Below are 22957 nucleotides of genomic sequence, written 5' to 3' on the forward strand. Positions count from 1 at the left end.
CCAGGACCACATATCATGGCTTCTTTCCATTTCAGCATGCCTAGGTGGGGTCTGGGACCATGTGTTTTTATTCACTTAACCAATATTTATGCTGTCTCTTTATGTGCCAGGGGCTGTGCTGTGCAGGCAGCAGATATAGTGATCTATAAGTAGACTGGTCCTTGTAGGATTCTGACAGGCACTGGTGACACAGTGGGTACATGCCCTGACCAGGGCGATATGGGTGATATTGGAGCACATGGGGGGCCCCCAACAAGACCTGGAGAATTAGGGAGGTGGAGGGAGACCTGAAGGATGAGGAGGAGTTGACCAGGCACAAGGATGGTGTTTGTGGGACCTAGGGGAGAGTAAGCCACGTAGAGGAATGTCTAAGCTTGGCAAGAATGGGGAAAGGTTGTATCTGGCTGGAACTAGGGTGTGCGCAAAGAGCAGTTGGAGAGATGGCAGGGGGCCTTCTTAGCCTTGTTAAAGTCTTTTATCTTTATCCTAGAAGCCTTGGGAAGCCACTGAAGGTTTTGGGTTGGGAAGAGGCATTGTTATGATTTAGTCCATAAAGCTTCCTGCTTACTCTGTAGAGAAGATGGGAGGCTGTGGTGGTGGTCCTGGCTAGGGATATAGTGATGAGAACGGTGATCTGTGCCAGGGAGAGAGCAGTGGGGTGGGGAGAAGGAGGTCTTCTTGAAGGAGTCTGAGGATGTGGAAGGGTCAGGTCCTGGCTCTTAGCTGTGAAGGGTGAGGGGAGGCGAACGAGTTGGGGAGGGGTCCCAGTCTTCTGGCTCTGGCAGCCAGTTGGAAGGTTGTGCCATTTGCTGAGAGAGGAAAGACAGGAGAAGAAACAGGTTTGCTGGGGAAGATTAGGTTTGTAGGCTCATGTTTCAGGCCCCTGTGGACTACCTCAGAGGAGATGCTATCAGACAGTGGGCAGACATCCTCAAGGTCAGGTAGTGGTGTGGGCTAGGAAGCCATCATGTGACTGAATGTGGGAGTGGGTCGGACACACAAGGATAGAGTGTAGAGTGAGAAGAGAAGAGGGCCAGTGGTCCAGTGGACACTGACATTTATGAGAGGAGCCCAGGAAGAGTAGCCAGCAGGCCTGAGAGCCAGAGGTAGAGCTAGAGCAGACAAATCTAGCAGAGCAGTGTCTCTGATTTTGTAACTCACAGGGCCCAGCCTCGGATTGACTACAAGTAAGCTGAGCCATCAACTAGGAGTCTTCAGTTTAGGAACAAGCTTCCACTCTCTAGGCTGGGAGGCTTGGCAGTTTATTCTGCATTAACTTCATTGCTTCTGATCATTTTGAGGAGGAAATGAGGAAGTGTTTATAGTTAGTCAAAATGCAAAACTCTGAGGATTTGGATTTTATGCTATGTTAAGATGGCGTCAATTTGTAGAATGGAAGGGATCTTAGAAGCATCTAGTCAAGACTCTGAACCCAGAGCAGGAAGTCAGATTGTACTAGTCTGTTGGGTTAATCATGTTGGCAGATTTCTTCCTTCTCTGTGTCAAGGGACACAGTATCATTTTCATGTTCCATGCCAGCATAGATTCACAGGAAGTCATAGGAGTGTTGCAATCATGAGGCAGAGAGGCTGCTTATACTGTGTTTGGATGCAGCTCAGGATTTTCTAGTTGATTCTAATCCAGTTACAGAGGATCCTCATGAACCTCTTTAATGGCAGTAGGAACAAAGCTGCTTTGGTTTGGCAGCAGGAGCAGGGGAGGAAGAATGTTTAGGCTTAAATGGTTTTTGGAGTCCCCATATTAGATGTGATAGGGTGAACCAAACCCCACTGATCTCTTCCCTCAGTTTCTTCTGAGCCAGAAGAGCATCCAGAGAGAAGCCCCTCCCCAGTCTCTGGACACATCGGTATCGGTGGTTCTAGTAGCTAGGGATTTGAGGGAAATAAAACATTGGAGGTGAGCAAGAATCTCTTTTCTCTGTGGGTTATTTTCATACCATAGGCTTTATTTTTATTTATTTGAGGGGGGGCACAAGTCTCACTCTGTTGCCCTGGCTAGAGTGCTGTGGCATCAGCTTAGCTCACAGAAACCTCAAACTCCTGTGCTCAAGCGATCGTCCTGCCTCAGCATCCCGAGTAGCTGGGACTACAGGCATGTGCCACCATGCCTGGCTAATTGTTTGTATATATATTTTTAGTTGGTCAATTAATTTCTTTCTATATTTAGTAGAGACAGAGTCTCGCTCTTGCTCAGGCTGGTTTTGAACTCCTGACCTTGAGCCATCCGCTCACCTCAGCCTCCCAGAGTGCTAGGATTACAGGCATGAGCCACCTCGCCCAGCCCATACCATAGGCTTTAAACTCTAGACCGCTCTTAGGCAAATGCCTTAAAAATCACTTAGTCCACAGGCCTCCTTGTGTTGTGGGTAAAAGCATCTTCGGGATTTTTAAAAATCACTTAGTCCACAGGCCTCCTTGTGTTGTGGGTAAAAGCATCTTCGGAATTTTAAGACAAAGCAATCATGTGGCTACTGAGAAAGTTTTCCAGTTTGCTTTCCCTTAGTTAATGTTAAGGTGGATTACCTGCTGGGAAAATTTCTTAAGTAATGTCACTAATGATTTGCTCCCCTCAGTTCTCTCTTAATGGAATTCCTGCTGTTCAAATGTTGGACTTCATGGACTTGTTCTTTAATTTTCTTATCTATTCTCTTCAATTATCTATCTCTTTGGGAGATATCTGGGAGATTTATCTGGGAGATTTCCTCAACTTTATCTTCCAAGCCTTCTATTTAATTTTGTATTTCTACTGTCATGTTCTTTAAAAATTTGTAATAGCTCTTTTTTTCTTTTTTATAGTTCCCAGTTTTTGTTTCATGGATGCAGTATCTCCTTTTATGTCTTCTCCTTTTTAGAAAAACTTAAAAAAAAATTTCTGCATAGTCTCAGCTTCCTCCAGTTTATTGTTGTTGTAGTTATTTGTTTTGGTTAGCCTCTGTTTTCTGTGTAGGAACTTTCCTCAGATGTGCAGCAAATGCTGGTTGTCTGCTTGCGATTAAGAACAGGAGACATAGGCCGGAACACAGTGGCTCTCGCCTGTAATCCTAGCACTTTGGGAGGCCGAGGCAGGCGGATTGCTCAAGGTCAGGAGTTTGAGACCAGCTTGAGCAAGAGCAAGACCCTGTCTCTACTAAAAATAGAAAGAAATTAATTGATCAACTAAAAATATATACAGAAAAAATTAGCTGGGCATGGTGGCGTATGCCTGTAGTCCCAGCTACTGGGGAGGCTGAGGCAGTAGGATTGCTTGAGCCCAGGAGTTTGAGGTTGCTGTGAGCTAGGCTGATGCCACGGCACTCACTCTAGCCTGGGTAACAAAGTGAGACTCCGTCTCAAAAAAAAAAAAGAACAGGAGACATAAAAGGTGACTAGCAGCTGTCACCTTGTGGTGGGCCTGATCTGGGTGGGCTGTTTTTTGGGGGACCCCTAATGTCAGTGTCTTTACCTTTTTCTTGTTGGGCTCAGATTCCTCAGAGAAGTCGTCTTTTGTCTCCTGCCTGGGAGATAAAGGTCTAGCTGCCAGAGTTCTGGAAACTGAGTGGATGAAGGAGGTGGGTGGTGGCTAGTGTGGTTCTCTACAAGCCATGTACGTAGGTCATTTAGTCCCTCTGTTTTCAGCCTTAGACCCACACTCTCAACTGTGTCTTGGGTTGCCCATTCTGGGGGAACCATCAGTGTTCTCCCATGTTGGGAGAAGGGCAGTCACCCAGTAATAGGCAGTGGAGGAGGGAATCTAGGATGTTCTATAACATGCTTTATGCTTTTCCCTTTCTTTTAAGTTCAGAGGCACCTGGTGATGCTAGTTCCAGAAACCTTTGAGGATTCCGCTATGCACATTTGGTTGTTTGTCACTGTTCCCTAGTGCTAGATTAAGATTCTTCTTCCAAAGGAGTCAGCTTTTGTGGACCTGCTAAGTCAGTTACCACACATCTATTGTAGAAAATAAGGCCACAGACTCAAAATGTAAAAATAAGGCTTTATCATTTATAAGAACTGCATTCCAGGAAGGAAGGAGGGGCGTGGCCACCATGGGGACCACCACACCCTAGTTTCCTAACATAGCAAAGCAGCTGGCTCTTTCTTTCTGTTTCTCACTGAGAGGACAGTGAAAACAGCCTCCTAGAGTTCTAGGGCTAATTGGTCAGCCAACGAAAGCCTGACTAAACAGAGACAGAAGGTTAAACACATATTTCTTTTGTTTTGTAGAAATGGGGTCTTGCTATGTTGCCCAGGCTGGTCTTGAACTCCTGAGCTCAAGCAACATTCCCACCTTGGCCTCTCAGTGTTGGAATTATAGGCATGAGCCACCATGCCTGGCTAAACACATATTTGGAACACCTCAAACCAGGAATTTCCCACTGAACTAGCCCATTAGACCATTGGTCCCCAACCTTTTTGACACCAAGGATTGTCATGGAAGACAATTTTTCCATAGATCTGGGTGGTGAGGGGGATGGTTTTGGGGATGATTCAGTTATGTTATATTTATTGTATACTTTATTTCTATTATTATTGCATTATAATATATAATGAAATAATTATACAGCTCACCATAATGCAGAATCAGTGGGAGCCCTGCAATTAGATGGTCCCATCTGGGGGTAATGGGAGACAGTGACTGATCTGACAGGAAGTGGAGCTCAGTGATGTGAGCAAGCAATGGGGAGTGGATGTAAATACAGATGAAGCTTCACTTACTTGCCCACTGCTCACCTCCTGCTGTGTGGCCCAGTTCCTAACTGGTACCAGTCTGTGGCCTAGGGGTTGGGGACCACAGCATTAGATCACTGTGAAGCAGGAAATCAAGTGAAGTCTAGGTCATGTCTTCTGACCCCAGTAGATATCCTCAACAGAATGATCTTTGGCGTAGAACTTTTAGCCAAATCACACTGTGGAGAGACAGACTCTAGTCATTTCTTCACTACCCACTCATCCTCTGGCTGAAGGTAGGCAGCACTGACTATTATCCCAACACACAACCTTAACCTTGTATTCTAAGGGGAATATTTAAATAATGCCTAGGTACACGGGGAAGGGAGTCAAAGAGAGCCTGCCAACACATTTTGATAAAAGCAGATGACCAGAGAGAACTACCTCTGATTTAAGTGGAAGCAAAAAAGAAAAATCTATAAGAGAATTTTGTAAAAGTGTGGCATATGGGCTCAGGTAAAGAAGACCAGTGCAGAAAAACCATCTAAGTCATCTAAGTCTCTGTAAAACAGACAAACATAAACATAAGAAGCAGAAACTTCTCTAGAATGTGGAAGACTGGCTTGAGAAGATCTTATCCAGTCTGCATATTCAGTGAGAGTTAGTGCACTCAGCCATTTCTTTTGGATTTCCAGTGTTTCTTCTCTTCTTGGAGCTCCACCTCCTTCCTGTGCTTAATCCTGAGCCCAAACTCCAACAGGATGTTTTCTTTTCCTGGTATCTCATTGTGACCAGTTATATGGATTTGAGAAGAGGAAGCAGCCCTCCTGACATTGGACCCTTGTGTGTGTGTGGTGGGGGTGGGTATTTAGTGCCTTCTGGAAGCCTCCTTGAAGCTTTGATCTTATGTTGGTTTGACACCTGTAAAATGGCTATATTGAAGATTCCAGAGGGATCTTGAGCTTGGTCCTTCTAATGTGTTAGACTAAAGATTTTTTGAGGTCGGGCGCGGAGGCTCACGCCTATAATCCTAGCACTCTGGGAGGCCGAGGCGGGCGGATCGTTTGAGCTCAGGAGTTTGAGACCAGCCTGAGCAAGAGCGAGACGCCGTCTCTATTATAAATAGAAAGAAATTAATTGGCCAACTAATATATATAGAAAAAAAATTAACTGGGCATGGTGGCGCATGACTGGTCCCAGCTCCTTGGGAGGCTGAGGCAGGAGGATTGCTTGAGCCCAGGATTTTGAGGTTGCTGTGAGCTAGGCTGATGCCACGGCACTCACTCTAGCCTGGGCAACAAAGCGAGAGACTCTGTCTCAAAAAAGAAAAAAAAAAGATTTTTTTTGATATGTTTAACTTCAGATCTGTAGACCTACAACGGGTTAAAGCTTAGAGCAGAACAGATTGGGCTGGTCAGAATCTTGGACTTGAAAATAAGATAGAGCCAGTGCGGTGGCATGTGCCTATAGTCCCAGCTACTCGGAAGGCCTAGGTGGGAGGATTGCTTGAGCTCAGGAGTTCAAGTCTGTAGTGTGCTGTGATCACACCTATGAGTAGCCACTGCACTCTAAACTGGGTAACATAATGAGACCCTGTCTCTAAAAAAAAAAAAAACAAGAAGAGAATAAAGACTCTCACCACCACGGTCATGAATAAGTCACTTGATCTCTCTTGAGTTCAGTTTCTTTATAAAGTGTATTACATTAGAGTTTTTCAACTTTGGCACTATTGACATTTTAGGCTAGGTGAGCTGTGCATTGTGGGATGTGTAGTAGCATCCCTGGCCTCTACCCATTAGGTGCCCATAGCACCCCCAGCCATGACAATGAAAATGTCTCCAGACAATGCTGAATGTCCCCAGAGTTGGGGGATGGGGAGTAAAACTACTCCCCACAGAGAACCACTGGACCAAGTGATTTTATGTCCCCTGGCTACTCTGGGTTTCTGGGATTATATGAAACACTCCATTCTTTTCCCCTCTCTTTAGCCTTAGACTAATCCTTTAGCCCTTAGGGAAACTCCCATTCAAGTCAAGAAGTGTTATTTGGAGCCATTAAGTGCTGCATCTGCCTATTTAAGATGCTGGCCACATCTTGGGTTCCTGCCAAGATCAAGATACCTACTCTGGGTTCTTGCAGTTCCAGAAGGAATTACTGCTGTCACTATAGAGTCTGTACTAGGAAGAAGCTCTTTTTAAGAGAAAGAGATTCAGGCTAGTAGGCAGACCAAATGGGATATTAAAAGATGAGGTCTGCTGCTGTTAGTAATGTATAGGACAATGTGTTTTCTTTTCTTTCTTTCTTTTTTGTTTTTGTTTCTTAGCAAATGTAACATGCTTTCCAAATAACTGAATGCCAGTATCACTATCTTGTATAAAAATGATCCTCATTCTTCATCCTTTCTTTTAAAGACATCTTATTCAACAGTGCTTATGAAGTGATGGTAGTACTTTCTCCCCTGAAAGATTGCCATTTCACAATTTTTGTCTTTCTTTAGTCTTTTTGGTTTAAAATATCAACATAACTAAGTAGTATTGACTCCTATAAGCTACTGATTTTAAGAAGATATAAATTATTTGGTTTCCATTTTTTATTTATTTTTCTATTTGTATGTATTTTATAACTTTTCTATTGTATGTATTTTATAGCTCCTTTGACCCAAGGAACATTACATTTTAGGCAACATCAGGAAAAAATATTTCTCTTTTAGAATGGAGGTGAAGTAACTGTTACCTCTAAAATACACGCAGCTATCCACCTGCCTGGGAGGCCGAGGCGGGCGGATAGCTCGAGGTCAGGAGTTCAAAACCAGCCTGAGCAAGAGTGAGACCCCCGTCTCTACTATAAATAGAAATAAATTAATTGGCCAATTAATATATATAGAAAAAATTAGCTGGGCATGGTGGTACATGCCTGTAGTCCCAGCCACTCGGGAGGCTGAGGCAGTAGGATTGCTTGAGCCCTCAGGAGTTTGAGGTTGCCGTGAGCTAGGCTGACGCCATGGCACTCACTCTAGCCTGGGCAACAAAGCGAGACTCTGTCTAAAAAAAAAAAATTAAAATTAAAAAAAATAAAATACACACAGGAACTCCTGTTTCTAATCAGCATTGTACTCTGAGATTTCCTTTTTACTTGAACAAAGTTCCAGGGTCTGTGATGCTTTGCCTAGAGATTTTCTAGCTCCTTAACCTTTTGGCTCCACTCCAAACTATATGAATTGGGAAAATAAGATAAAAAAAAGGCTCTCCCTTGAAAGGGAAAGTTAACAGTGATTTCTGTAACCCTGGGTCTGAGGTTAGGATTTGGTTTCTCAGATATCAGGCATTTATCATCAGGCGCTCCTCTCAGATACTGGCAGCAGCCCAAGTTTTGGATCTTACAATGTTGGACATTTGAGTCTTATGCAATCTCTGGGTGTGCTCACTAGGGCAGTGTAATCAAGTCAGTTGTTAACTCATGCCTACACATTTTAAAGCTTGTGACAACTCCAAACAATGGCTCTCACCCTTTTCTCCCACTCCCTGCCACCCAAAAATCGAACCTAAATAGGAGGTTTTTCAGATTATAACAAGCTAAGCAACTGTCATTCCACAGTTGAAGGGAGTGATAATCTGTGCTTGCCCTGTGCCTGACAATTTGTGATCTCTATTTTGGTCTCTCCGACTTCCACGAAGTACAATTTAGATACAAAATTATAGTAAATTATGATCTTAGATAACTGATATTTTATAGGGGTAAGCCAGTACCTGTCTTCAGATGAAGGCACTATGGAATAGTTCCATATTAAGCAAAACTGCATTTGTTTTTCTGAGTTTGAGTTTGAAATTCTCATCTAAAATTATCTAATGACTTTTAGGCCAGGCACAGTGGCTCACGCCTGTAATCCTAGCACTCTGGGAGGCCGAGTCGGGAGGATTGCTCAAGGTCAGGAGTTCGAAACCAGCCTGAGCAAGAGCGAGACCCCCGTCCCTACTATAAATAGAAAGAAATTAATTGGCCAACTAATATATATAGAAAAAATTAGCTGGGCATGGTGGCGCATACCTATAGTCCCAGCTACTCAGGAGGCTGAGGCAGCAGGATTGCTTGAGCCCAGGAGTTTGAGGTTGCTGTGAGCTAGGCTGATGCCATGGCACTCACTCTAGCCTGGGCAACAAAGCGAGACTCTGTCTCAAAAAAATAAAATAAAATAAAATAAAATAATCTAATGACTTTAAAAAAAAAAAAGCTTTATTGAGGCATAATTCACATACCATACCCATTTAAAGTGTACTGTTCAATGGCTTTTAGTATATTCACAGATTGGTTTATCCATCATCACAATCGTAGAACACTTTAATTACCCTCAAAAAGAATCCCATATTCCTTGTGTGTCTCCACAAACTCCCATCCCTCCTGGCCTAGGCAACTAACTACTCTACTTTATGTCTCTGTGGATTTATCTATTCTGGACATGTCATATAAATGAAATCACATAATATGCAGTCCTTTGTGACTAGATTCTTTGACTTAGCATGTTTAAGGGTTCATCTATGTTGTAACATTTACCAGTACTTCATTCCTTTTTATGACTGAATAATATTCCATTGTATGGATACACTACATTTATCCATTTATCAGTTGATGGACATTTGGATTATTTCTACTTTTTGGCTATTATGAATAATGCTGCTATGAATCTTCATGTACAGGTTTTTATATAGATAGATCTTTTAATTTTCTTTGGATGTATACCTAGGAGTAGAATTGCTGGATCAGGTGGTAATTCTGTTTGACCATTTGAGGCACTGCCAGAGTGTTTTTCAAAGGGTGTACCATTTACATTTTTACCACCAGTGAGACTTTTTATCTTACTATGGTTCAAGTGTAATGTCTTGTTTCCCCAACTGGACTGTATATTCCTTAAGGTAAAGAAATTGATTTATACTTTTTTTGTATCCTCCATAGACTGGTTATATGCATTTTATTGTGTAATTGCTAGATACTTCATTTCTCAGGGCCTCAGTATTCTGCTTTGTAAAATGGGGGTGATTATAACACTTAACCTCTGAGGATTGCTGTGAGCTTTTAAATGAGATGGTATGTGTAAGCCATATAAGGAAATATCTATCTCCCAATAGTAAACTTCCAATAAATGTTAGATATTACTATTATTGCAAGCAATTTTTTTCTTTCTTTTTCTTTTTTGAGACAGAGTCTCACTCTGTTGCCCAGGCTAGAGTGCTGTGGCATCAGCCTAGCTCACAGCAACCTCAAACTCCTAGGCTCAAGCAATCCTTCTGCCTCAGCCTCCCACGTAGCTGGGACTACAGGCATGTGCCACCATACCCAGCTAATTTTTTCTATATATTTTTAGTTGGCCAATTAATTTCTTTCTTTTTTTTAGTAGAGCCGGGGTCTTGCTCTTGCTCAGGCTGGTTTCAAACTCCTGACCTTGAGCTATCCATCCACCTTGGCCTTCCAGAGTGCTAGGATTACAGGCGTGAGCCACCATGCCCAGCCAGTTTTTTTCTTTATTTCTTAAAAATAAATGTTATTTGCAGGTGTGAGGGGTTGGGAGGAAAGGTGCTCAGTTTCCTTGTTTGTTTTTCTCGAGACAGAGTCTCACTCTGCCACCCTCAGTAGAGTGCAGTAGCGTCATTGTAGCTCACTGCGACCCCCAAATCCTGGGCTCAAGCGATCCTTTTCCCTCAGCATCCTGGATAGCTGGGACTACAGGTGAGAGCAACATCATCCAGCTGGGGTTTTTTTGTTTTTGTTTTTTTGTCTTGCTTTTTGGTAGAGATGGGATCTCACTCTTGCACAGGCTAGTCTTGAACTCTTGAGCTCAAGCAGTTCTCCCACTTTGGCCTCCCAGAGTGCTAGGATTATAGGTGTTAGCCACCTTGCCTGGCCTTTTTTTTTTTTTTTTTCTTATTGAGACTGAATTATTGATGGAGTTTTGTCTTGTCTTGTCTTTTCTTTCTTTTTTTTTTTTTTGTAGAGACATGGTCTCGCTATGTTGCCCAGGCAGATCTTGAACTCCTGGCCTCAGCCTCCCAAAGTGCTGGAATTATAGGTGTGAGCTATCACACCTGCCCAAATATGAGCTTTTAAAAGTGTTTTGGCCAAGGTTATGATACCTCAATCAGTTACTGGTGGAAAAAATTAGTATATAGAGAAATTCTTAGATGACAGGATTTTTTAATTTGAGCGTTTATATCTATACATTCACACAGTACCACACTCCTCACAGAATTTGAGGAGAGTTAAGGGAAGAACTTTTCCAAATCCATCTGGTTTGCAAACTTGTACTGGCTGGAAGAGCCATTGTTATATAATCAGTCATATTCCTCAAGAATAAAGAGGTCTTTCCTCAGCAGTCCTTGTGAAAAAGGGCATCTGATACTTTTTTCAAGCAGTGGTCTTGTTCTGAATCCTGAGGTGTGTCAGTGGTGGTGGAGCAGTCCTGGGTTGAATCACCTCGCTCAGCCAGGAGACACACCTTGAACAGAGCTGCTCCTCTCACTCCATCAAGCAGTGCTCAGCTGTGCCACTCGGAGGGGTTCATTCATTATGCAGGCACTTGCCAGATCATTATTTTATGTCAGGTGCCAGAGATGGGGTGGGAGTGAGTGTGCAGGGAAGTGAATGAATGAGGCTTAGGGTTCAAGGAGTGGACCTTAGCAAGTAGTCACTGAGTTAAAGACCATGTAAGACTCTGGGGCAACCTCTCCAATCCCATTGTAAACCATTCTCTCCTTCCCTGGAGCTTATTAAGTCTCACCAGACTTGTTCTCTGTCTGTTCTATCCTTGATCCTGACAACTTGGAAACTTTGTACTTGCTCTTCCTCAGATCTTCAAGGATTGGTTCCTCCTTGTCACCTCCTTAGAGGACCCTCTCCCAAGCCCCCTTCACAGTTCATTATGCCAGGTCCCAGCACAAGACTTTCAAAGAAACTTAGTTACCGTCTTGAAATATCTGAAGTGCTGTCAGGAAAAGAGGAACAGACATATTCAGCTGTGTTGCTTCAGATCGGAATTACCAGCAGCCAGTAGAATCTACAGGGCAGAGGCTGGGACCATGGAGCTCTCTTCCTAGAATCTGCTGATTGTTGCTGTATAAAAATCCTCTCAATTTTTATTTATTTATTTTGTATCTGAAACCTTACTAAATGTTTTAATGTTTCTAATAGTTTTGATCTCTGCAGGTAGATATTCTGCATCCCTCTTACCAGTATTGTAACTCACTTTGCTTTCTTGTCTAAGTGAATTTTTGGAACAACTTTAAATGATATCAATTTATAAATATAGTCCCGTGTGCTCGTGTTGTGTGCTCGTGTTGTAAAAGATTAAGTATCTTTTACTTTATGTGGGCCTCTGCTTGTGTTTCAGCATTGACTCATCCTTCAGAGACAGCCAGAGGCCACTCTGTCCTCTCAGCAAGGGGCCAGAGGACCTTATGTTCAATTTTATATTTTCATTTAGGATTTATATACATTTGTGCCATAGTGCCATCATTCTAAAAATGTGTTCATATGTTTATTGCAGATCAGAGAAGTTTTAACATTTTTGGTGAAATACTCATAGTTTGCTATCTGAATATTTTTTGTGATTATTTTAAAACTGTATTTTTAATATATATTTCCTTTTAAGATAATTTTTTACATTAAAAATCTTGATTTTTAATGTGATGTTTTCATAATTTTCTTATTTCATATACTTTTATAGTGACATCACAATAGGCACCTTTTGTGGAATGCCTCATACATGCCAGGCATTGGACTAAGTATTTTATCTCATTAATCTTCACAATGGGCCCTTAGAGTATTATAATTTTAATACTAAAATTAATTTAAGCTTTAGAAAACTAAAGTTTAAAATGTTTTAAACTTGTTCAAGGTCACACAGCTAGCAGATACCTGACCCTGGAGTTTAACCCTGGTCTGTCCGACTTTACTGCTTCCTTGGGCTTTTTTTTTGTTAACCGTGAAGGGGTGGGGTGACTTTTGCCTGAGTAGCCATCATTATACTCTCATACCATTGGGGTTCATTCAAGAGGGTGCCTTTTAGAAGAACTTCTACTGTTGTGTCAGAATAACTCTGGAAATTCCCTGCACTTTGGATTGGTAAAAGAGGAGGGGAGGTGTGGGGTGAGGTTAGACTCCCTTAGTTTCCTCAGCAAAACAGAGGCACTTCTTTCAGCCTGGAGAAGCCACACTCCTGGTGTATCTGTTCTGGGCGGTATGGGAATCTGGAGCTACAGAGTGTAGAATATTTGAATTGACATGATCTTGAGGACTCTGGCTATGCTTCTCCCAAGCTTTTACGTCATCTAATATTAATCATGCTATTTCAGGTGATTAGGCATGCCCTGGGCTCAGAGTATCTGGCATATATCACTGGGGAGGGCAGTTGGGAGTCCCTGCGCCATGAGGATGGAGCTTCATAGGGAGCTACAGGCCTTAGGCAGTCCCTGTAGCAATCCCTAGAGCTCACATTTTGATACTCCAGTTGGAATACTGAGTATATCTGAAGATGTCCCAGATAATCATAGACCACCTGGTGTTTTTCTCAGGATGTAGGAGGGATGTGCTGAGTTGGGAAGTCACCCAGGACCTAGAGGAGATGGTTGAGAAGGAATCTACTTTCTTACCCATTTGGCCATGAGGGAAGCAGGACCCACTAGGACCCTCAGTATCATGGAGAAATCAAAGTTATGCTTGGTCTTTTGAACACATCTACATAGGCTGGGGGCAGGGGGTGTAAAGCAGATATTTTTGCTGTAGATACACATCATTTGGGATACAAAAATAAGACCTCCTGGCTGAACTAGTTCCAGAAGCCTTTATCGTTTCTCTCCATATAAATAGGACTTATGAAGGAGATGAAATGTGATTGCCAGGGATTATTTGTGAAGAGGTAGCACAAGCTACTTGATTCTTAATGCTAAAACGGGCTCTAATCCTTGTTTCTTTTTTGGTATTGGATTAGAAAAATGTAGGGCAGGGTTAGAATTGTCTGTTAACAATACCCAGAATGAACATATGCCCTGAGAATTTTGGAAAGGAAATAACTTTGTAGGAAGGGTTGCAGCTGCAACAGTTATTTATATATGTCTTTTAACACTTATGGTACTTAGTTTGATTTTCTGATTATATCTCTGCGTTTTCCCATCAAAAGATGACTAGAATGAAATATTTTTTCAGTGACTCTAAGTTAATTTTTAGTGGCAAGAAAATATATTCACCCTCAGTAATATATTATATTCAAATAATGATAGTGAAATATACTGTTTTCTGCTATCATTGTAGCAAAAATTAAAATCATCAGTAGTATGTTAATTTGGACAGTCATATAGTACTGGTGAGGTCAAGAGTTATGCTTCTGGAAAATAATTTGGTAGAGTTTATCAAAAATACAAAACATTTATATTTTTTACCTGTTTAATACATACCCAAAAAGCTCTCCTAACAGAATAATTCGTGCAAAGAAAAGCCCTGGGCACAAAGATGTACACTGACACATTATTCTTAGAGCATAGTTCCTATGCAGAAACTTGGTCAACATTGGAAGGCACAAATTGGCAAGTAAAGATTAATTATAATTTTACTGCACAAAAATAACATTGATATGTTTTTCCAATTTTCCGGTGCATATCTGCTTTAAAAAAATAGTAGTAGTGTGCTTTTTCTCCCCTTAGCCATATATTTTGAACATTTCCTCCCTCATTTGAGAAAACTCTAGCCTTAGTTGGAACCAGCCTTTCTTTTTTTGCACCTGGACAGCTGAACATTGTTGGGGGAAAAAAACACACATAAGCTGCCTGGTTTCACTTTAAATTCATGGTCATGAACCTCAAATTAGCCCTTAATACTATCTGTAAATGCTAAAACATTTTCTTAGTAAATACACTTTCCCAGTCTCTGGGAAGATAATGTGATACCTTCTTTCTTCAAACCATCCATACACAACACCTCTACCCCACTCTTAGCTGATGATTTCCTCCAACCAGAAAGCTCCTCACCTCTTCAGCCATGTCTCCAAGCCCATCTGCATGTCCCCTTCCTCCTTCCCAAAGGATGCCATGTGGTGCCCTGCCTCCTGTCCTAGGTCAGGCTCTGCTCTTGTGTCTCAGATCCAACCCCTTCCCCTCAGGGACCTCAGTCTTTCTGGGATCCGTCCTCTCTCCAGCATCATCAGTCTCACCTTCTCTTTTGGTTTATTGCCAATATCATAGAAATGCTTTGATCTCTTTCACATCTTTAAAAACAAACTCTACATTGCTTTCACATCTCTGTCTACCCTATTAATTTTCATGCCTTTTCTCTGCTACCTTTTTTAGCAGAACATCTTAAAGGAGTTATTGAGATAGTCTGTCTTCTCTTCCTCGTCTTTCATTTCAGTCTGGCTTCATCCCTTATTGTCTCACTGAAACACTTATCAAGGTCAACAAAGACTATGTTCATGTTTCATCCTCACCTTGCAGATCATATCAGAGTTATTTTCTCCAACTTTATCTCCTACCTCCATTTGATGATAACTCTCCAATTTTTAACTCCAACCAAGGTCATTCTTCCAGCTCCAATTGATAATTAACCTCCAACTACCTACTCAACATCTCCCCTGGGATGTCTCTTGGCCATTTCAATCTTAAAATAACCAAAATAGAACCCTCTAAATTTCTCTAAATGGCTCTACATCAGTTTATTTGCTTAAACTAAAAATCCAGGAGTTATCTATGTTTCTTTTCTTTTTTCTCTTCTCTTCTCTTTTCCCCCATGTCCAATTCATCAGGTAGCCCCGTTGTTTTACCTCCACCTTGTGTATCAAATCCATCGGCCCCTTGCCATCTTTACAGCCACCAGTCATGCCTGGACTGTTGCAGAGCCCTCCTGACTCTGCTCCTTGCTTCTGTTGTTGCCCCTCCATGTCCTCTATCCACAGCACATCAGTTATGTCTCTACCTTCCCTGGCTTTCCAGTGTCCTTCACATAAAGTCATATCCTTATCAAGGACTACAAGGCCCTGTGTGATCTGGCCTCCACCCTCATCTTACACCATCTCCAGTTCCCAGAAAATGTCAAGCTCATTTCCTTTTCCACTTCAAGCCTTTATGCTTGTTCCTTCTCCTTTCCCCATTTCTTAGCTGGCTTCTTCCTCTTCAGATCCAACTTCCTCAGAGTGGCCTTGCCTAATTCCCTATTTAAGAGAGCTGTCCATACCTGTGTTTCTATTGTAACACCTTATTTATTTATTTTAGAACACTTAGGAGAAGCTGTGACTGCTCTTTTCGTTTAGTGGCTGCTTCCTTGACTCAAGTGTAAGCTTCACAGGGGCTGAGCGGACCTTACATAGTTCATGCCTGGTGCTTAGTACAATGGCTGGGAGACAGCAGTTACTCAACAAGAGTTTATTGAATGAAAGAAAGAATGAATTAATACATATGTTCCCATATCATTATTTTTAATGAGTATGTAGTATTTCATTGTACAAATGTAACCTAATTTCCTTAGCCATTGCTCTATTTTGGGGCATATTTGTTTCCAATTTTTCACTGCACTGAAACATGAGAAGTATTCTAAATGGCTATTGGGAATATTGTTGACCAAACCATGGACTATTATGCAGGCATTTAAAATCCTAGGAAGCATTTTTATTTTAATAGGGAAATAAATATGTTAAATGAAAAAAAGAGCTTAATATAAAATTATATAAACAGCATGACCTTAACTATGTAGAAGAAGTACATAGGAAAAGACAGTAGGAAATAAATGAAGATGTTAATTATGGATTTCAAGTTGGCAGGATTACAGATGATTTTTCTTTCTGATTGTTTTTATTTTTTTGAGATAGAGTCTCGCTTTGTTGCCCAGGCTAGAGTGCCGTGGCGTCAGCCTAGCTCACAGCAACCTCAAACTCCTGTGCTCAGGCAATCCTCTTGCCTCAGCCTCCCAAGTAGCTGGGATTACAGGCATGTGCCACCATGCCCGGCTAATTTTTTCTGTATATATATTAGTTGGCCAATTAATTTATTTCTATGTATAGTAGAGACGGAGTCTCGCTCTTGCTCAGGTTGGTTTTGAAATCCTGACCTCGAGCAATCCTTCCGCCTCGGCCTCCCAGAGTGCTAGGATTACAGGCGTGAGCCACTGTGCCCAGCCTCTGATTGTTTTTAAGTATACAAGTTATACATGGAATTTTCTTCTTTATACTATTATGTGTTTTCCGAGTTTACTGCAGTGGGTGTGGTTTTTCCAATAACCAGGAAAAAAGTTCTTAAAAACTTTAGACAATTTTATGACATATCAGATTACTGATGACAGTTAAAGCAGAGTTAGGAACCATTGTGCCCTAGAGTATGACCTAAGTGTTTGAAACATACTTGCTGACTACATCTGTGGCCTTTGAGTTAGTCCAGGCATGTGTATTGCCTGAGCACAAGAGCGGTATTTTCTGTGAAGTTTCCATGGCTAGTTAGGAATGTGTGTGTGTGTATGTGTGTGTGTTTGTGGTATTGTAGAAAATGGGGCTTACTAGAATGGTGGGTTTTGGATGAGAGTGTTCTACATATGTGCTCAGAGTTGGGAAGATATCACAAGTGCTCCTCACGTCTGTTTTTGGAGCTTGAGGGGGACTCATGTGGCCTGAGGTTGTCACAGCCTTTTACTTACTTAACTTCAGACAGTGGTTCTCAAATCCAAAACCCTTTTGTGGATTCATGAGGTCAAAACTATCTTCATACTACGACTAAGATGTCACTTGCCTCTTCACTCTCATTCTCTCATGAGGGCACGGAGGATTTTCCAGATGCAGTATAATTCAGCGCAGAATCAGATAGGAGAATCCAGCTGCCTTCTGTGAAGCCAGACATTAAGGAGAGTTGTAAAAATGTCAAACAATGCCAATATTCTCTGGGAGGCCGAGGTGGGCGGATTGCTCAAGGTCAGAAGTTCGAAACCAGCCTGAGCAAGAGCGAGACCCCCGTCTCTACTATAAATAGAAAGAAATTAATTAGCCAACTAATATATATAGAAAAAATTGGCCGGGCATGGTGGCGCATGCCTGTAGTCCCAGCTACTCGGGAGGCTGAGGTAGGAGGATTGCTTGAGCCCAAGAGTTTGAGGTTGCTGTGAGCTAGGCTAACGCCACGGCACTCACTCTAGCCTGGGCAACAAAGCAAGACTCTGTCTCAAAAAAAAAAAAATAATGCCAATATTCTCCCTAAAAATTTTTTATTATGAAAAATAGTTATTTTTCATTAAAATACTATTCATTAACATATAATGGATTTGTTTCTCATAATTTTAAATGAATTAGTATATATTTTAAAAATTTCTGAGTTTAATTTCTAATATGATGAATATCAGTAGATATTTACCCATATAAACATTCTTCGGGTTCCTTAATTTTTAAGAATATAAAGAAGTCCTGGCCAGGCGCGGTGGCTCACGCCTGTAGTCCTAGCACTCTGGTAGGCCCAGGCGGGCGGATGCTCAAGGTCAGGAGTTCGAAACCAACCTGAGCAAGAGCGAGACCCTGTCTCTACTATAAATAGAAAGAAATTTATTGACCAACTAATATATATAGAAAAAATTAGCCGGGCATGGTGGCGCATGCCTGTAGTCCCAGCTACTCAGAAGGCTGAGGCAGAGGATCGCTTGAGCCCAGGAGTTTGGGGTTGCTATGAGCTAGGCTAACGCCACGGTACTCTAGCCCGGGCACAGAGTGAGACCTTGTCTCAAAAAAAAAAAAAAAAGAAGTCCTGAGACCAAAAAGGTTAAGAACTACTGAATTAAGGAGACAAGGAAGAGACTATCTTTATGATGGTTGATTATGGCTCAATAAACAGATTGGTTGAACTACATGACTCAGAGAACAAAGCCCAAAAAGGGAGACGTCCTAGTCTAACAGGCAGCTGTGCAAGTCCTTGAAATTACATTAAACTAACTTTCTTTCTTTCTTTCTTTCTCTTTCTTTCTTTCTTTCTTTCTTTCTTTCTTTCTTTCTTTCTTTCTTTCTTTCTTTCTCTCTCTCTCTCTCTCTCTCTCTCTCTCTCTCTCTCTCTCTCTCTTTCTTTCTTTCTTTCTTTCTTTCTTTCTTTCTTTCTCCTTTTTTAGAGATCATGCATGATGTGATAAAGAAGGTCAAGAAGAAGGGGGAGTGGAAGGTAAGTAGAAGAGGGCAATTAATGGCCTTAAAGGTGTGTTAATGTTGAAAAAGAAGGGATGGAGTTGGAAGAAAGGTGTTAAATAGGAATGAAGCTTTTTGCTGTGTCTGGAGAGTAGAAAACACTTCTGGACTGGAGAAAGGTGATCTGCTCTGCCACACATTTTATATGATCTTGGTTAAGAAGTCTCTTGGTCATAAAGCTTATTTTAAAGATAACTTGGTAGGTCAGTTAGCAGTAGAACTCTTTTATTCAAATAAAGTCTTACCCGGAGCCCATTTGGTAAAGCAGAAGAAGGTGTAATTATTCTACTTGCCATAGGAGAGGAAGAAGAGACCCTTCTTGGCCATAAAGCATCTCCATGGAGCCCATGCAACCGTTTGAAAAGCCCTCAGCTAGTCTGTCCATGTATCTGTAACTATATCAGACAAAAACTAGTAAGCTTGTTTATTCACAGAATGTTGAGAGCAGTGCTGGAAACTGTAATGTACATGAAACTTGTATTTAAACCAATCAGGCTGGGCATGGTGGCTCACGCCTGTAGTAATCCTAGCACTCTGGGACACCAAAGACGGGAGGATTGCTCAAGGTCAAGAGTTCGAGACCAGCCTGAGCAAGAGTGAAAACCTGTCTCTACTAAAAATAGAAAGAAATTAGCTGCACAACTAAAAAATACATAGAAAAAATTAGCTGGGCATGGTGGTGCATGCCTGTAGTCCCAGATACTTAGGAGGCTGAGGCAGGAGGATCACTTAAGCCCAGGAGTTTGAGGTTGCTGTGAGCTAGGCTGACACTACAGCACTCTAGCCTACGCAACAGAGCAAGACTGTCTCAACAAAACAAAACAAACAAACAAAAAGTAAACCAATCAGATTGATCATGGCCTAGGTTCCTGGAGTGGGTGGTGCAAGAGTGTCGAGTGCCACTCCATGCCTGAAGAGTCAGCATTTTAAGGGCTCCCTGCAGGCTGGCTGGTGCTGGCTATAATATTGGCCAGGAGAGCGTGCAGTTTTACTGAATTTACCCATATATCATTGAAGCATTTATACCTGTGGTCTTCAACCCAAGCTGTGGACCAGTACTAGTCCATGGCGTACCTCCCCAGCCCCCAACCCCTTGTCTGTGGAAAAATTGTAAAGCTTCATCTATATAACAGCTCCCCTGCCTGAGCTCTGTCTTCCTTGCATCACTGCCTGAGCTCTGCCTTCTGCCTCCTCACGCCCAGTTAGTGGAAAAATTGTCTTCCATGAAACCGGTCCCTGATGCCAAAAAGGGTAGAGACCGCTGGTTATACCAACCATTCTTGCCCTCAAGTTTTCCTGCAGTTGAGAGCTCATGCAATTTCAAGTTCATTGGGTCTGGGGACAACAGAGCTGATTGGTATAGGAGGATTTTGCAGTCTCATGGCCTTATGTTTTAGCCAGCATATCTGTCCTCACCACTCAGAAGGTGGGAGCTCTTTAGGCATGTGCTGCTCTCTTGCCTTTCCCATCAGAATGGATTTGTAGACATGTGAATTTTAAACTAATCTCAAGTAAGCTGCCTTGTATAATGAAAACCAATTGGCCCTTGTACTGCAGCAGAAAGCTTTCTGCTCCAGGCTATCTACCTCCTGTTGTCTCCTTCTTGGTTTGTATCATTAAAGAAGGAGTAGAGAAATGGCCTTATTTTAACTGCTGGCTTCCTTTCTCCACTGTGGGCTGAAAGGTGATAGGAAACATCAGCTGAAGAATTGCTGGTGTGAAGTTTTCAGCCCAGTACTGGAATGTTCTTGTTCTTCCAATTTGGACTGAGGTATACTATGATCCCATACGATGTGTGTGCTGGGGAAGGTATGAATCCTGATGTCTTCATGTGCCATACTGTATGTGTGGATGCTTATACTCTCCCTTTAAAAACAAGTTTATGCCCTCAAAAAATACTCACTAATATGACTGTCTCTGAGTGTTGGTGCTGTAGATGATTTTTTTCCTTTCTTTTTGTGCATTTTCATGAGTATTTTCTTTCTTTTTTTTTTTTAGACAGAATCTCACTCTGTTGCCCAGACTAGAGTGCTGTGGTGTCAGCCTAGCTCACAGTAACCTCAAACTTCTGGGCTCACACAATCTTCCTGCCTCAGCTTCCCGAGTAGCTGGGACTACAGGCATGCGCCATCATGCCTGGCTAATTTTTTCTCTATATATTTTTAGTTGTCTAGATAATTTCTTCCTATTTTTAGTAGAGGCAGGGTCTCCCTCTTGCTGGGGCTGGTCTCGAGCTCCTGAGCATAAGCAATCCTCCTGCCTTGACCTCCCAAAGTGCTAGGATTATAGGGGTGAGCCACTACGCCCGGCCTAATGAGTATTTTCTTTATCAAGGAAAATAAAAGCAAATTTTTTAAAGTTTATAAAATTAAGTCAAATCAGTTAGAGGAAACTCTAACTCCTACAAGGTTAGGTTTAGGGGTGGGAGGTAAAAGCAAGCACGTATCTCAGTGAGCTTCTGGTTCATAGGAAGTATTGTTTCTTCAATATTCTGCATTTCTGCAGCTCCTTTTGAAGGCTCAGTAAGCTAAGGAGAGAATCCCAGCAGATGCCATCAGCCATAAGCTGTTGTCTTTCCTTCCAGGTGTTGGTGGTGGATCAGTTAAGCATGAGGATGCTCTCCTCCTGCTGCAAGATGACAGACATCATGACCGAGGGCATAACAAGTGAGCACAGTGTTCTCTCTGCGCCTGAGTAGTACTCGTGCCTTCTCTCTGTGGTGGGCTTTGCTCTTTCCTATTGGTTATTATTACCTTTGACTTTAGATTCTTCCAGCAGCCAGTATGGTAAGACTGTTAGCTCATGAGGAAGACTTGAGGCTATCTTATTTATCACTGAATCCCTAGCACCTAATGCAGTGTTGGATGTTCATTAAATATCTGCTAGAGAAATGCTGGAAGAAAGGTTAAATCAAGAAAAAAAGTTACCCCACCCAATAGAAAAAAAGTTCTGAATAGACACTTAACAAAGGAAGAAGTCCAAGTGGTCAATAAATATATGAAACTTGCCCACAGTCACTAGTGGTCAGGGAAGTGCAATTTGAACCAGAGTTAGATATTGCTATAGACTTAGCAGATTAGACTATTTAAACTCTGATAATGCAAAGTAGTGATGAAGAGGTAGAGAAATGGAAACATAACAGAATATCACTTGGTGCAGCAACTTTGAAAAACACTTAGGAGTGTCTAGTAAAGTTGAGGGTATGTGTGGCCTATGAGCCAGCAAGTCTGTAGTTAGCTGTGTGTTCTAGACAACCTCAGGTTCGTGTGCCCAGGATACATGTGCAAGAATATTCACAGAATGTTGTTCATAGGAACCTTGGATATGCAACAACCTAAACATCCATCAAGAGTAGAATGGTTAAGTAAATTGTGATGTAGTAACACAGCAGAATACTATGCAGCAATGAAAGTAGACAGACTCTGACTACTCACAGTAGCATGAATGAATCTGAGCAAAAGAAGCAAGGTACAAAAGAGTACTTACCTATAGTGTGCTTTAATTTCTATAAAGTTCAAAACCAGGCAGAGTTAAGCTACACTGTTTTGGAATGCAGATGTAGATGGTAAAACTGTAAAAAGAAGAGCTCACCATTTAAGTCAGGATGATGATTCTCTTTGGAGGGAAGAGAGGGAATTGGGATGAAGAAGGGGAGTATGGGCTGGGGTGAGGGCATTTCTATGGTACTGACTGGGTTCTGTTTCTTAACTGGGGTGGTGCTTTTATATACATTTGTGTTATAGTTATTTATATATTTTTATCTTCACTCTTTGGAATGTATGTTATTTCGCAATAAATGGTTTTTTAAAAAGGTTACATCACCTGCTCAAAGTCCCTAGCCACTGTCACACGTGAGTCTTAGGACTCAGACCTCTTGGCTCCTATTCCAGGGCTTTTACTCACATTTGTGTGTAGCTCTAGTCTTGGAGGTTTCTTTCAAGAAGGATTATGTATTTTCATTATTGAGACAGCACTCATTGAAAAACAATCTCTTTTGATGTATCACTTCAAACAAGGAAGTTAACGTTGGGTGGAATATACCTGTTATGATGCACCTCTCAGTTTTTTTCCCTGGGGACAACTTTATATGATGTGTGGCTCACACACTATTGCTAGT

The 22957-nt window shown here is 41.8% G+C and overlaps 1 protein-coding gene across 2 annotated transcripts in view; it reads left to right on the forward strand.

Moving 5' to 3' along the window:
- Positions 1-22957, forward strand: part of STXBP1 (syntaxin binding protein 1) — a 72505-nt gene that overhangs the window by 13943 nt on the left and 35605 nt on the right. For both annotated transcript variants that reach the window (XM_012771993.2, XM_012771994.2), the window contains exons 2-3: positions 18768-18817; positions 21425-21506. In XM_012771993.2, the coding sequence (XP_012627447.1) occupies positions 18768-18817; positions 21425-21506 (132 nt within the window). The remainder of the gene's footprint in view (positions 1-18767; positions 18818-21424; positions 21507-22957) is intronic.

Source organism: Microcebus murinus, chromosome 12 (genome assembly GCF_040939455.1).
Source record: "Microcebus murinus isolate Inina chromosome 12, M.murinus_Inina_mat1.0, whole genome shotgun sequence".
Classification (NCBI taxonomy): domain Eukaryota; kingdom Metazoa; phylum Chordata; class Mammalia; order Primates; family Cheirogaleidae; genus Microcebus; species Microcebus murinus.